This window comes from Podarcis gaigeae (assembly GCF_964106915.1).
Source record: "Podarcis gaigeae genome assembly, chromosome: 10".
NCBI classification, from domain to species: domain Eukaryota; kingdom Metazoa; phylum Chordata; class Lepidosauria; order Squamata; family Lacertidae; genus Podarcis; species Podarcis gaigeae.
In genome coordinates, this window is record NC_139686.1 from 75,360,332 (window position 1) to 75,376,025 (window position 15,694).

Genomic DNA, 15,694 nt, shown 5'->3' on the forward strand with positions numbered 1-15,694 from the left:
TATGATCCTTGAAGCTCTATTTGCTATTAATATTCCCACACTGACAAATGAGACTTTCAATTCCTTTGCTATTGTGAACCTATTACCACTGCTACACTAATTGGCTGAAAGTAGCTGTTTAATTTTGTAATTTCTTTTTCTTTTATCAATCTTTTAAGAAGAGATTTGGGTGGAGGTATTTAAATCTAGAATTTAATTTCATTAATATATCTTCCTCCAGAGAGAATGAGTGCTATCAGGTTATGCATCCTGAACAATTTAATTTTCATATCTATTCTGACATAAATTGGATATGTATTTGTATACCTTTTTTACCTATGGAAGTCTTTGCAGCATTCAAGCTGCTGTATCCATAATGTGATTTAAAATATGTCAGTATCTCTGTTTTAATGGGAAATTGTGCTTAAAATCCTGTTTCATGCTGTGCAGATTCAGACAAATTCAAATAGCTATTCTGATAAGCTTTCTGAAATTTGCATATGCAATACTTCGACTGTTTTCACTTTGAAATCCTTAGGTAATGCTTTGTAATACTTACATGAGAATTATAGGAATTTTGCATAGTAAGGGGGAGAGTTGCAAACATTTTTAATGGTGTATCATGGTGTCAAGTCTCTTACATTCATTCTACTTTCACCAAATTAATAGAAAATGAGGGAGGAAACATCTGATATCTGAGGCTACATTATTTACTTTTGTGTAAATTTTTGTGTAAAACTGCTATTTCAAGCCTTGTGACTGAGAGAGAACTGCAACCTTTTAGGCAACAGCAGCAACTTGACAGACCAAAATGAAATGAAAAGAAGAAATGGAACAGAGTTGCAAATATGCTCAAAGTCAATTTGGTCATGGTAGACTTTCATAGGAAGAAGAATCCAGAAGACTTGTAAGTGCAAACCCTTAGGAGAAGAAAAACTTCCTCATCCTTCTGTTATCAAAGATCCGCCTAGCGCCCCTAGGTTGCCCAGAGTTGTCAACCTTTTCTTAGGGGGGGACCTCTTTTTTAAGGAAATGTTTACCTTTAGAATGCTTGCGGGACGCAGGGACTCACAGCGCCAACCAAAAGGGGTGCCAGCACCCCACACACAGGGGGGGTGTACGAAGGTGGGTGTGGGTTCCATGCTGAGGGGGGACAAAATGTCACATGGCACAGTCGCCACGCTGTCCGCCTGCTGCTTCCCCCTCCCCCCGCTGCATGGCGGCTAACTGTTTCGGCTGCGCGCACAGCGCCCCTAGCACCCTGTAACATGGGCGCTGCGCAACACATCCTGTTGCATGCGCAAGCTGAGTTCGTTTGCTGGCTTTTCCGCTTTCAGTGCACACTCCCAGCATGGGGTGCCAGTGCCGAACGACAAGGAATGCAAGCGGCAGTGGAGGAAAGATCTCCAGATGGGATCCGTGCGCTCCTATTCTTCTTGTTTTGTTGCTTCTGGCGGCGCACGGCGGATCCTGCTAGCATTTATCAGCCACGAGAGGCAAGGGTCCGGGATGCATGTGGTTGTCCTGACTGATCCAAGCACCTTGTCCGCATTCTCAAGCCTTACCAACTGAAATTCATCCAACAAAACAGGACTAAGCAGTGCTCTGCACACCCCATGAGATTCATATGCTGTAACAGCGGGTGCGAGATCCCAGTGCATCCCAATGGATGCAAGTGAATTTTTCTTCAAAATGTTTTGCAAAAAGTCACAGCAAGCTGCTGTTGTTTCTTCCACCTCCTTCAGGCCAGACTGTAACATGCCCCACATTACCCGGTAAAGCTCTGCTGGACGGCACAATCAGGATGCAATGGGGGCAGCAAAGTAGTCCTTCTTTGCAGTCTTCTCTGCCACTAGGTAGGCTCGATGATGAGTCCTCACCAGTGTTGATCTTCTCTTCATAAGCCAGATGGGTGGGGTATAAATAAATTATTATTATTATTATTATTATTATTATTATTATTATTATTTCCAAGAACTCTGAGCTGCCACTGTTGCGTCTTTCACTCCTACATCCAGTGTTTCAGCTAATTTAACTGCAGTTCACACATCTCAGCAGTCCCAACACAGTGGTTTCAAAAGCACATTGAGCCACCAGAGAACGAGAAAAGAGGAAAGCTATCATGAAACCATGGTATTTTCAAAGCTTTTTCATGTATTGCTTACCATGAATATTAATAACCATGCATAGAGTTGGAGACTTAGCATGTTTATAACCATCAGAAGAAATGGCAGAGTGGTGCAAAATCACAAAGGGAGTGCAGTAGGACTTGGGACTGCATGGGGAAGGAAATGACCTGAATCTATGGTGAATGTCACTTATAGACCAGCTCTAATTATTTAATTCTGCAAAGTAGAAACAAGTTTCTTACGAAAACTCAAAGCTCTCAAACTATAATCCCAGTCATGAACAGCTGCTTATTTGTTCTGCACTTTACTTAGGTTCTTGATTATTTTGCAAATGTAGGTGTTACCCCTTGTTTTTCTTCATTTTTTGGTTTTAGCACTGTAATAGTTTTTAACAACAAACCAACCTGAAATTGCAGACTACGCTAAGCAGTTGGCTTGATTTGAAACACAGCTTACAGTTAAATCTCTCTCTGGCTGGCACAAGAAGTCTTTAATAGCATTATTAAATAGTCTAAAAGCTCTGGACCTTAATTAATTGTGTTGGATCATAGTTTCCCCACCCCCCACCCCCTGAACATCACCAACGCTGCTTTATTGTTTCCCTCCTTAATTTTTAAAGAGATGCTTAAATTGCCAGGATAGGCTGCATTTACCACATGTGGCTTAAACCACAGAGTCTAGGGCTTGCCGATCAGAAGGTCGGTGGTTCGAATCCCCGCGATGGGGTGAGCTCCCATTGCTTGGTCCCTGCTCCTGCCAACCTAGCAGTTCGAAAGCACATCAAAGTGCAAGTAGATAAATAGGTACTGCTCCGGCGGAAAGGTAAATGGTGTTTCCGTGCGCTGCTCTGGTTCGCCAGAAGTGGATTAGTCATGCTGGCCACAAGACCTGAAAGCTGTACGCCGGCTCCCTCGGCCTGTGAAGCAAGATGAGCACCCCAACCCCAGAGTCGGCCCCGACTGGACCTAATGGTCAGGGGTCCCTTTACCTTACCAGGATAGGCTGCTTTTTACCACAAGCGCCTGCCAACCTAGCAGTTCGAAAGCACCTCCGGGTGCAAGTAGATAAATAGGGACCGCTTACCAGCGGAAAGGTAAACGGCGTTTCCGTGTGCGGTTCTGGCTCGCCAGAGCAGCGATGTCACGCTGGCCACGTGACCCGGAAGTGTCTCCGGACAGCGCTGGCCCCTGGCCTCTTAAGTGAGATGGGCGCACAACCCCAGAGTCTGTCAAGACTGGCCCGTACGGGCAGGGGTACCTTTACCTTTTTACATTGTTCATTGCAACCCACAAATAGATGTTTTAGCTTCCCAAAGTGTATGCTGATTCCAGTCTACATCTTGGCTCTGCATGTGACTCAATAATTTCAGTTAGGTTTATTGTTAGATTGTTAGATTCAGTTAGATTATTAATATTAACAAATAATATATAGGTTGCAATTGTTCTCTGGTAAGAACAAACGAACAATACATAATGATGCATGGCACCATACATCATAGTAACCCTTAACAGCCAATATTTTGCAATTCCAATAAATATTAAAACACAATTCAGTGTCGGCCTCATAAAGTGTTATTGTGAGCATATATACTCTAGACTTAACCTGAAGCACTACTTTAGCTAATGGGGCCTCCTGCTGCTGCTGCTGTGCCGCCGGAGCACAATTTCTGTTCTCATCCTGAAGCAAAGTTCTTAACCCAAGGTATTATTTCTGGGTTAGTGGAGTCTGTAACCTGAAGCGTATGTAACCTGAGGTACCACTGTATAGAATAAATAGTATTGGCACTACTAATTAAGAGCGGACCTGTCTTTGAGTGTTTACAGTCTTAGCTTGATATCTTTCTAATTTTATCATAAATTTAAGAGCCAAGAAGGAAAACACTTCAGTACAAAGCAGTCTCACTGTCAAATCAAATCTCAATTATTATTTCTTTACATTGCTTTGTTTCATAAATAATAGTTTTCCATTCCAGCATATGTTTACGTTATGCTCTATGTTCTTCTTTTCCCAGTTCAAACTGGTTAATATAATCACATAATATTTCATAACCTGAAACTAAATAACTCAATTGTTCCTGATTATCTGAGAGCCTTTTAAGTTGGATATTACTAGCAATGTTCATAAGTTTCAGGGTATAAACATTAGGCAGAAAAGTCAGTGTTGGGTCCAGCCATCTTAATCTCTATGACTCTATCAGGAAGGCTTTTCTTCTTCTCCATTGGGACAAGTCAGAGAAATCATTGGGTAAGACTTCTCCAAGAAAGGCCATTTCCAGCATCTTAAAATTCTTATAACACTTTTGAAATGTACTTGTGCTTATTACAGCTATGGTGGTTGTTTTTTGCATGTGTTCTATATTTTCATGTCATTTCTTGTTATGTAAATATTTTTGATACTTGGAAGTAATCTTTTTTTATATATAAAATCCTCTCACGTAACTTAATTATCTTCAGTGTTAGTACAACACCTACCAAGACCAACAGGAAATAACAGTTCTACATTCTTTATGGGTAATCTTGCACATTCTAGTTAACACAGCAGCTTAGAGTTTGCTTAGCTACTGGAATGTGAGAATTTAACAGTAAAAAGCACACTGCCATATTGAGACCAAGATGAGTTCATAAATGCTGAACCATAAAAACAGGCCCTATAGGATCTAATAACAATAAAATATTGAATATATAATAGGGTACTTTCCTAATAGTAATCTTACTAGTAGTAACAGTAGTTACAGATGGTATTTGTATGTGATACAAATGTCCCCGTTTCCACAAATCAGCCCCCTGACAAAATCCATCTATTTAGTAGGAAGTTTAAAAGTGTCCCTGGATTCACTGAAAAAAATCTGGTAACCTTATCTTAGCCCTGCCGTGAAAAAAAACGTATTTCATTGCACCTGCACCCGTGCACTTTTCCTTTAGTATTCCTCTTTCTATGTTTGTTTCATATACATTTCAGCTGCTATCCATGACAGTTGGTTACTATCAGGAGTTCAAACGTAAATGGGACGTGCCACTAGAAAGCAATGAAGAGAACTGCCCCACTACAAATAACCCACAGTATTTTTGGCTCCAAATTCATGCTCTGTTCATTATTAAGCTTGCATTTTCATGAAGAAGAACAAACAAGACTTCCAACCCTCTTCAATTTTTATGAAGATTGTCATAGCTCAAGTGGGGTGGTCAGTTTAAAAAATACAGTGTTCCCATGGTTCTCAAATGTAATCCGTTCTGGAAGTCTGTTCCAAAACCAAAGCGTTCCAAAACCAAGGCGTGCTTTCCCATAGAAAGTAATGCAAAACGGATTAATCTGCTCCAGACTTTTAAAAACAACCCCCAAAGCAGAAATTTAACATGAATTTTACTATCTAATGATACCATTGACCCATAAAATGAAAGCAATAATCAATGTACTGTACTATTATTTTCTTACCTGCACTGATGATATTCATCGTTTGGATGGGGGGCTTTTATCCATTTCCGCAGTCACACAGTCAGTCAATCAATCAGTAGCTGAACTGGGTTCCCACACAGTCACAAAAACAAATTAACCGAAAGAGCCTCAAAAACAAAAAGAGCAAAATATATAGGAAAAACAAAAGTGCCAAACTTAATCCATTCCGGGAGTCCGTTTGACTTCCGAAATGTTCGAAAACCATTGCGCAGCTTCTGATTGGTGCAGGTGCCCCGGAAACAATAGCCGACAGCCGCTTCTGAAAAACATTCAAAACCCAGAACACTTACTTCCGGGTTTTGGGAGTTTGAGAACCAAGGTACCACTGTAATGGAACAATATGCTAAAAAGCTCACAATACTTGTGACCCAATAAGCCAGCTGCAGTGCATCAGTTAAAGATGGTGTTTTCCTTAGCTTCCATAAATAGGTAGTTATGTGGCTTCAGCCTACATTGATAATATGGTTTGACTCAGTCCTTTTTTCAGGGGGTACTCAATGGTATGCAGTACTGGCACCTCTTTTTTGTTAAAAAGTGTGGCACTTACTGTAAAAACTTCATGGCGAGAACCAGCCTATTTTTCTAGAAAAAAAACACTGGTTTACTGACTTCCCTATGACTCTCATTGTGCAATGGCACCCTCTACTGGACTGTTCTAGATATTTTACCCAAAGTTTCAGACATTGTATTTTCTTTTCTAGGCCGTACAGGAAGGTATACCTTGATAGAAAAATGGAGAGACACAGAGAGACACCTGGCACCTCACGAGAATCCTATCATTTCCTTGAACAAATGGGGGCAATATGCAAGTGATGTGCAGTTAGTATTGCGGCGTACTGGGCCATCTCTCAGCGAGAGGCCAACTTCAGACAGTGTTGCTCGGATACCAGAAAGAACTTTATACCGCCAGAGCTTACCTCCGCTGGCTAAGTTAAGGCCTCAGAATGATAAATTGATAAAAAGGAGGGAGCCAAAAAGGAAATCGTTGACTTTCACAGGAGGGGCAAAAGGATTAATGGACATTTTTGGCAAAGGCAAAGAGTCTGAGTTCAAACAGAAAGTTCTCAACTGCAAGGCAACAGTTGATGAGCTGAAGAAGCTGATTCATTTCCAGACAGAGAAGCTTCAGTCCATTGAGAAACAGCTGGATTCAAATGATGCTGAAGTCAAGTACTGGGAGCACAAGTTTAATTACAGCCTGGAAGATGAAATTGTCAAACTGGAGCAGAAGATTAAAAGGAATGAGGTAGAGATTGAAGAGGAGGAATTCTGGGAAAATGAACTCCAGATCGAGCAAGAAAATGAGAAGCAACTGAAGGAGCAGCTCCAGGAGCTCAGGCACAGGATTTTGGACTGTGAAAGCAAGCTGAAGGAATATGTGGCCCAGATCCATAGCATGGAAAGTGGCCTTGAGGCGGAAACGTTGCACCGGGAAGTGCAGGAGTTAAAAGTAAACGAAGAAGAAGTCAAAGAGAAGATTGAAAAAGTGAAGGGTGAAATCGATATTCAGGGACAGCAAAGTCTCAGGCTGGAAAACGGCATTAAAGCTGTTGAAAGGTCTCTGGGCCAAGCCACCAAGCGGTTACAGGTGAGTGGGTCCATCTCACGTGGGCCAGGTTTAATTCTTGATGTCGGCTAAATTATTCAATGTGACATGATTTCAACCATGTCATATACGGAATAGTAGACTGTGTCTAATGTTTGAGTAAAGGTGAATGGTATATTACAAACTATGTAGGTCAGCTGTGGGGAACCTGTCCCTGCAGATGTTATTGGAGGATGGTCAGAGTTGATGGTGGGCCAGACACATTTGGAGGGCCTCACACTCCTCATCCCATGGTTCCCTCTGAAGCAGGCATGATATATCAATCATTTTTTCTACATAACTTTGTACTTCCTTGCTTCAGTTCCTCTCCCTGTGTGGAGACAGAAGAATGCAAAAGTGGCAAGAGTTTAAGCTCTGGTAATTGTAATGTAATGTAACCTTCTACACACTCAAGAGCTCTTGCATATAATTTTAAAATGGCATAGAAAAACAAATGGGGGGGGGGCAAGCAAGCCATTGGTCCAAGATGTATGTGGGGAGGACATAGTAGTCTGTGCAGATTCTTGAGGGAGAATTACTTAGTCGCTTGGGTTTTTACCTTTACCACCAAGCAAATAACTCTTGGGAGTCCTGGGAGTCCATAAAATTAAACCTAGTGATACTTCTCCTGCTGATGAAAAGTGATTTAGAAATATTTGTATGGATTTGGCAGCCATATCTCATATCTTTCATAAATACCGTATTTTTCCCTCTATAACACGCATATTTTTTCTCCTAAAAAAGAAGGGGAAATGTCTGTGCGTGTTATAGAGTGAATGTGTGGTCCCTGGAGCCGAAAAATCAGGCAAAAATCAAATCGCGCTTCACGGAGAAGGGAAACCTGAAAAGAGGAAGCGGCTGCTTTCCTGCATTCTGCCTCAGGGTCTTACTGCCCACCCTCCTCTGTTTCCTTGCTGTGTTTGCTCAAACGGAACAAAGAGCAGGGAAAGCCCCTCCCCTCCAGGCAAGCAGAGGGGAAAGCAGAGTGTCGTTCCTTCTAATTCCTCTCTGTGCTCCGGTGCTGCTGGGGGAGAGGGAGGGAAAGAGGGGGAGGGAGAGAGAGGGGGGGGAGGGAGAGAGAGGGGGAGGGAGGGAGAGAGGGGAAGGGAGAGAGGGGGGAGGGAGGGAGAGAGAGGGGGAGGGAGGGAGAGAGGGGAAGGGAGAGAGGGGGGAGGGAGGGAGAGAGAGGGGGAGGGAGGGAGAGAGAGATATGGCTGGCTTGGGTGGGGGGAAACTTTTGCCCTTCTTTCCTCCCTCCCGTTAAATCCCTCTCCTGCATTCTTAGCCAGCTGCTTCTCTGCACACCCCTCTCATGTCCCTTCTTTGTTTTTCCTTCGCTCCCCACTTAAAATGTGGTTACAAAGCATGGATCCACATGGATCCTCAGGATCTTTGCATTGGGTCACCCCAAATTCACCATCAGATCACATATCATGTCCATGGCTACAGCCTGCCCCCCCAAATCACGCACCCACTGTTGCCTGGGGCTGCAATGGTGCAAAATCGTGGTTAAAAAGCATGGATCTACATGGATCCTCAGGATCTTTGCATTGGGTCACCCCAAATTCACCATCAGATCACATAGCATGTCCATGGCTACAGCCTGCACCAAAAAAATCACGCACCCACTGTTGCCTGGGGCTGCAATGGTGCAAAAACGTGGTTACAAAGCATGGATCCACAGGAATTCTCAGGATTTTTGCATTGGGTCACCCCAAATTCACCATCAGATCACATAGCATGTCCATGGCTACAGCCTGCCCCCCCAAAAAATCACACACCCACTGTTGCCTGGGGCTGCAATGGTGCAAAATCGTGGTTAAAAAGCATGGATCTACATGGATCCTCAGGATCTTTGCATTGGGTCACCCCAAATTCACCATCAGATCACATAGCATGTCCATGGCTACAGCCTGCACCAAAAAAATCACGCACCCACTGTTGCCTGGGGCTGCAATGGTGCAAAAACGTGGTTACAAAGCATGGATCCACAGGAATTCTCAGGATTTTTGCATTGGGTCACCCCAAATTCACCATCAGATCACATGTCTGTGGCCACAGCATGAAGCACAAAAATGATACATCCACTGTTTCATTCAGAATGTTTTTTCCCTTGTTTACCTCCTCTAAAAACGATGTGCGTGTTATGGTCAGGTGCGTGTTATAGAGCGAAAAATACGGTACTGCATTCTTACATGGAAACAGAATTGCTGAAAATGTCAAGATGCTACCCAAGGTTATATAGTTAGAACAAATAAATCCAACATTTCTCTTCTGTATGTTCTAGGCTTTGCTAAAATCCTGCGAATTCCATTTAATTCTGTTTTATGTTTCAAGATCCCATCATTCTAGAGACAAGATTTTTAAATGTTGGTGGAAAGAATTATAGTTGGATCAAATACACGAGTAAGAATCCTGCAAAAGTTCTAAGTGTGGGGGTGACATTGTATCCCACACATGATGCAGCAGGGAACTCAATGCATGGAGTGCATATCATAGATGTGTACTGATTTCACACATTCTTTCTCCCCCCACCCCAATGGAGGAAATACTGTATCACATGTTATATCATATTTCTGGCCAGTAAATGTTTGACTTCTAGAGAGCATGGCATGGCATCATAAACCCTACTGGCTTACTCCCAGTTAAGGGACCTAATCCAGCCCCGCTTCCCTCAGCGTATGTTTCATGCCAAGGACTCCGCTTTTGATAGCAGCAAAGAGAGAGAAAATCAAAGTAGACCCTGAGTTGAGGTGGGCAGAAATGCAAACCACCCCCTCCCTGGTGATCAACTGTCAGGGAAATGCAAACGGTTAGAGAGCCGACGGGGGAGACAAGCACTTACAGAGAGCGGAAAGAGCTAATTAGCAGCCTCTCATCTGACTCGGAGCCAGAATCAGGGAGGGGGGATTCAGAGCCCGGAAATAGCTTTTCACAGAACAGAGGAAGTAAGAGGCGTTCCTTTCGACGATGGGCCTGCTGGGGGAGGAGCAAAAGAACGCCATTTGAGGCATCTGATTGAGACAGGCACGGACGTGCCTTTGAAGCTCTTGTAACCGTTTGAACTTTGTAAATAAATCTTCAAAGCAGAACATGGCTGTGCGCCTGGAGCTTTATCTCTGCTAGTTTTGCAGCACCAACCCCTTACATCAACTGAGGAGATAGCTGTGGGTGGGTGGGTGTTGTTCTAAATTAGCCAGGCGCATTTTGCACCTGGCTACTGGCCACTACTGGGACGTGGGTGCGCTGTGGGTTACACCACAGAGCCTAGGGCTTGCTGATCAGAAGGTTGGTGGTTCAAATCCCCGTGACAGGGTGAGCTCCCGTTGCTCGGTCCCTGCTCCTGCCAGCCTAGCAGTTCAAAAGCACGTCCAAGTGCAAGTAGCATTACCACTGGAGAAGGAAACGTCTGCCCCTATTGCAATACACATCCTATAACCTTAAGAATCGTCAGCACATCAGCTTTGGAACCATTTTCACTATGTACATTTTCTCCATTTCTTCAGTTTTTCCACAATCTTTTCAGGTGATGGAATTTGACTGCTTTGATAGATTTGGGTTAAATATGATGAACCAAATTCTACTTTACCTCTTGATGCATAATGTGCTCCCTTCTCTTAATGAGCTGCACATTCCCTTCAGTCCCTCTCTTGCTTCCATAACTCACAGACGTGGAATCTTAAAAATACCTTAATGTGGCTTCCAGGGCAAGGTAAGGGCAGAATGTCAGTGCATGAGTTGGCATTTACGTTATACATGAAGTTTCTGAAAGAACCATTTGATTATCACTAAAGAAGACTTGAGGGTCCTTGAGTGCTGGGCTGTGGTGAAGTATGTGCACGTACGGTATAAAGTTCATCGTAATATAATTGTTTTGTGAGGAAATGGCAAATTCCGAATAAGGATCTCAAAAACAGATATTGCAAATCTTTAACACCACCCATGGTTTTTTTCTGTTTCAAAGTGAAACCATACCCTCCTGGTTTCTGGGTATGTGTGAATAAGCTTGTTTACATCTTTTTTTTAGGAAAGAGAACAAGAACTAGAGCAGCTGACAAAGGAGCTACGGCAAGTCAACCTCCAGCAGTTTATCCAGCAAACAGGGACAAAGGTCACTGTGCTACCAGCAGAACCTACTGAATTGGAGACTTCCCAAACAGAGCTTGAGAGGGGTATGTTGTAGGAATTGCAAAATAAGCCTAACTCATCCACTTTCCCTTCCTAAGCAAAAAGAAAAGAAATAAAAATACAAAATCACACACCACCTTCTCCCCTTCATGGGGGCGGGGGGGAGAAAAGAAGCACCTTCTTTTCTGCACACGTGTGTACATTTGTGTGGCAACCCAGTCAGATGGGCAGAGTACAAATAATAAAATTATCATCATCGTGAATATGTCAGCATTGGAGGATTCTAGTCCATGGAAAGTTAGGCAAGATCACAATGGACTTGGGAGAGCAGCTGATGCAGACGTCTTTCATCTGTCCTTTGTGCTAACAGATATCTTCTTCTCTCACAGAAACAACTTTTCAGACTGGATCCCTGAAGCGCCCTGGTTCATCTAGACAGCTTCCTAGCAATCTTCGGATCCTGCAGAATCCACTGTCCTCTGGTTTTAACCCAGAGGGCATTTATGTATAACAGTAGATATCCCTGCTGGAAAGGACCTAGACAGGTACTGTGGGCCATATGCACTTCCCTCTTGCATCTCTTCTCCCAGAGATGTGTGGGGAGAGAAAAACTTCCTTTCAGAAGCTGCCAAGCATTGTTGTGAGTGTTGTTTTTTTTACAAAACCAGATCTACAATAAACTTGGAATCCTGCCCCAAGCACTGATGACAATGAAGAACAAAAGGGACTGTGGAGGAGCACTTCAGCAATGGTGCAAAATAGTTATAGTGCAAATACCTATCTTTTTTAATTGCTATTTTGGAAGCATTTAGAGAAGTATTATTTCTTAGCAGCATAAATGGCTGGTCGTAGTGCAAGAAACGGGGGGTTAATTTATTCCATTTGATCAGTGGATGTGTGAATGTTGCCATGACATAGGAACACTTCTTGCCTAAGAGCAGGACTACATATTAAGCCCAACCCAGGACTGCTGCCTTAAACAGCACTCCATATTCATTACTCCCCATCTCCACTCATGCTTGTAGAATCACTTGTGTCATTCCCTGATGTCACCATGCTGTGAATTTACCCCCCTGTCTACACATCCATTCCCACCTTCAGTTTAATGTCACAACCTGGAATAAGGAATCTTGCACGCTACAGGGGAGAGGGGAGAATGCAACACAGGGGGGCCGTTTTCAGTGGAAGCCCTGTGCCAGGCTTAATTTGTAATTCCATTCTCAAAGGGTGTTTGCAGCCTGAAAGGGTGTTTATTTGTAGAAGAGGGAGAGAATTTGCACGTGCATGAGTTTAGAATGAAAACAGACTACAGTGATTCACAATGACAGAATGTTGTTAGGGGAGAAAGATGCAGAATCTTTAAAATAGCCTCTGATATTTTTTCTCTGTTGCAAATTATGTTATGTTGGAATCATTGCAGGATTTTTACAACAATTTATTCCATGGGACTTAATCCTCACTTCATAAGGAGGCATTCAGTATGTAAAGATCTTCTAGGTAGATTTTTTTATTAAATTTATATTTGAAATATTTTGCCACAATAAATACACTTAAGTACAAAACACTATGAGACATCTTTAGCCATACCAAAGGAGTCTATCACTGTTTTGGTTTTTTTGTCTAGCATTTTTTCTACTATAGTATTTCCCCCCTACTTACAGCATTCTTGTATCGTCATAGGCCTTGCTCGTCCAAAAAGACACAATAACTCAGTATAATGCTGTCATGTGCTACTTTTGACTCATTGAGCCAGGCAGGTGTTTGAAAACCCTCCTGTTTCTGCAGTACCAGATAGGCAGCAAAACCAAGAGATTTATCAAGCCACATGATGGTGTTCGCCACACACAGCTGGTGTTCAGCTTCCAGCAAGGTGGGTGGGAAGAGAGAGATCATCTATTGTGCAGGTCCAGTCTAATGGCTTGCTTAAATAACCGAACAGTATTCCTTTTTTAAGTTCCGTAAAAGTGCAAAAAAACAACAACAACCCAAACTTTTCTGCTCCTTTGTTACAATGCAAAAAAGACTCCAATGAAACTGCCCTCTTTTAAAATGGGAACTCATTCATTTATGAAACCAAGAACAATAGAGGTAGGTGTAGAGAAGAAAAGTGCATGTGCAAGCGAAATAGGAATAAGTGCATAAAAATCCTTGTGCATGGCGAGTTTTGTTTTGATAACTGGATCTATGATTATTTGACTCATGTATTGAAACAGAACTGTAAGATCATAATTATTTCTGGGTATTTCAAGAGATTACAAGGTACATACTAGAATCCAGACCTCACCTATTTTTCAGTTTGCGTGAACAACAACTAGTATCATCAGATTCATAAAGGGCTCTTTGACTTTCTTGGCAACATTTTAGGATTGCTCCTGCAGACAGTTTGGCCCTCATTTACCCATAAGTTCAGGAATCGTTTTTAAGACAAATGCTAGCCTTAAAGTTTCCAGAAATTGGAATCTCATTGAATTGGGACTTTAGCGTAAAATTAAATGCTTAAATCTCATTCATTTCATTGGGATTTAAGGGGACTGTTTTATATGGATCATGCCCCTAGGTCAACACAGTCTATTCAGACCCTTCATTGTAGGAGATTGCTCAAGTCAGTGCATCATATGCAGACACCTATTTATTCACAAAGCAGAACATTTAAGGGGTATATCTCTAAAGTCCTTTAAAAATAAAATAGTTTATAGAAACCAATAGCTTGATTAATTTAATAAGCAGACCAACATTTAAATCAAGCTTCCATTTCCATTTAAAATGCTCCTCATTCATTGCTATATTCTAAAAATAAATAAAGATGCATTTCAAACTGAAACAAATATATGAAAACACACAGAAATGTGTTTGATTTTCATGGTTATCACTAGAAATGTTACTCTTGAAATAAACCTGTGAAAATATAAAATATCTTTCTTAAAATAAAAAAGTCCGTAGAGACTATTTTTCCTTTCCCCCCTGTCAACAAATGAGACAATAGACTGCGTTAATCTACTGTTTCACTAGTCAGAACAACTAAGCCCTGGGTGGTTTGGAGTTCTCAAATTGGCATTAACATGGAAGGAGAAAAATAGTCAAGCATGAGACACAAAATCAACAGAGTGGTGTGGTAGCCAATTTTTCTTGAGCATATATGCATTTCTTGTCAAGTCCTATACAAGAGCAAACTTATTTTTTTGAGTTTAAGTCAGTATTTGTGGCAGCATTGGGGGTGGAGGATTCCTTGGCAAAGGGAATGAGTGCCAGGTCCATAACCTGTGTGTGGGAAGCCCCACCTGGAAAGTGACCCCTGGCAAAGTTCCTTGGGGGCAACTGGTGTCCTCCCTTTGCCACTGCGTTGACAACTGAGGGACCTGGAGAAGTCTGTCCAGGAGCCTGTGTTTGGCCCAGGGGTGCAAATAGACTTGGTCCAGGCTCACCCCCCAACTTAAAAAACAAAGAAGCATCACCCTTGCCTTGAAATTAACCATAAATATTTCCAAGGGTGTTAGGGACATAATTTAGCAGCTGATCTTATTGATCTCAGGGTCATTGTAAAGGGCCTCTGGGTCTGGGAAGATTCGCATTACCTCAGTCAGTATTATGTTTGTTAAAGTGTGCCCTCAAATAGACATTTTGCTTTGTGACTAAGAGCACACAGGTTTTCAGAAAAGAAATATTTATATTTCTAAAGAGATGGTGACACTTGGTATGAGGCACTCGTGTCTGAGAATATTTGCAAATATAAAGCTTGAGATTATGGGTGAAACTGTTAGCTGTATTTTGAGTTAGACCCATTGAAATAAAAGCAAATGACTAAAGTCCATTGATTTCAGGGGGCCGGCTCAAAGTGTGACCATTGCCCTACATATGTATGAGACCTGAAGACAAATGTTCATCGTTCATGGGTCTGCTCATTCACATGAATCTTAAGAACAGCAGCTTTCAAAAGAACCTTTGTGTCTCTAATATGTAATTTGAGGAGGTTTAGGTTGGTAACATGGTTTGTACCTTGTAGCTGCAATATTGTACGTTTATGGGGTGGTAGAATGAATAATACTTTCTCATCACCACCCCTGCCCCAACTCTCAAATTTACATGAATTCCAAATGTGCTTTGCCATATGTTAATTGGGCCTTAATTATCCATTAAATAGAAAAAACTGTATTCAGATTTATTTTAGTTCTGTGCTGTATTTTTTATGTCAAAAGTGTTACTTTTTTATATCCTAGCCTTTTTTTAAGACCATTGGTTTATTCTATTCATTACAATATTTTAATTTGTATGAAGGCTGTCAGTTATATGGAGATGACAAAACAAACCATTCTGTCAATTTATTTATTCAGTATTTTTGCTGCTTTACTTTTGGAAATAAAGTTTTCATTGCCAATACAGTAGCAAATTTAAAAACGACTCCATTTAATTGTGTATTTATACA

The 15,694-nt window shown here is 41.9% G+C and overlaps 1 protein-coding gene across 5 annotated transcripts in view; it reads left to right on the forward strand.

Annotated features, from left to right (window-relative positions):
- Positions 1 to 15,666, forward strand: part of RASSF8 (Ras association domain family member 8) — a 109,169-nt gene extending 93,503 nt beyond the window's left edge. For all 5 annotated transcript variants that reach the window (XM_083701601.1, XM_083701603.1, XM_083701602.1 and 2 more), the window contains 3 exons: positions 6,263 to 7,149; positions 11,174 to 11,318; positions 11,664 to 15,666. In XM_083701601.1, the coding sequence (XP_083557727.1) occupies positions 6,263 to 7,149; positions 11,174 to 11,318; positions 11,664 to 11,785 (1,154 nt within the window). In that variant the 3' untranslated portion in view covers positions 11,786 to 15,666. The remainder of the gene's footprint in view (positions 1 to 6,262; positions 7,150 to 11,173; positions 11,319 to 11,663) is intronic.
- The last annotated feature ends 28 nt before the right edge of the window (positions 15,667 to 15,694 follow it).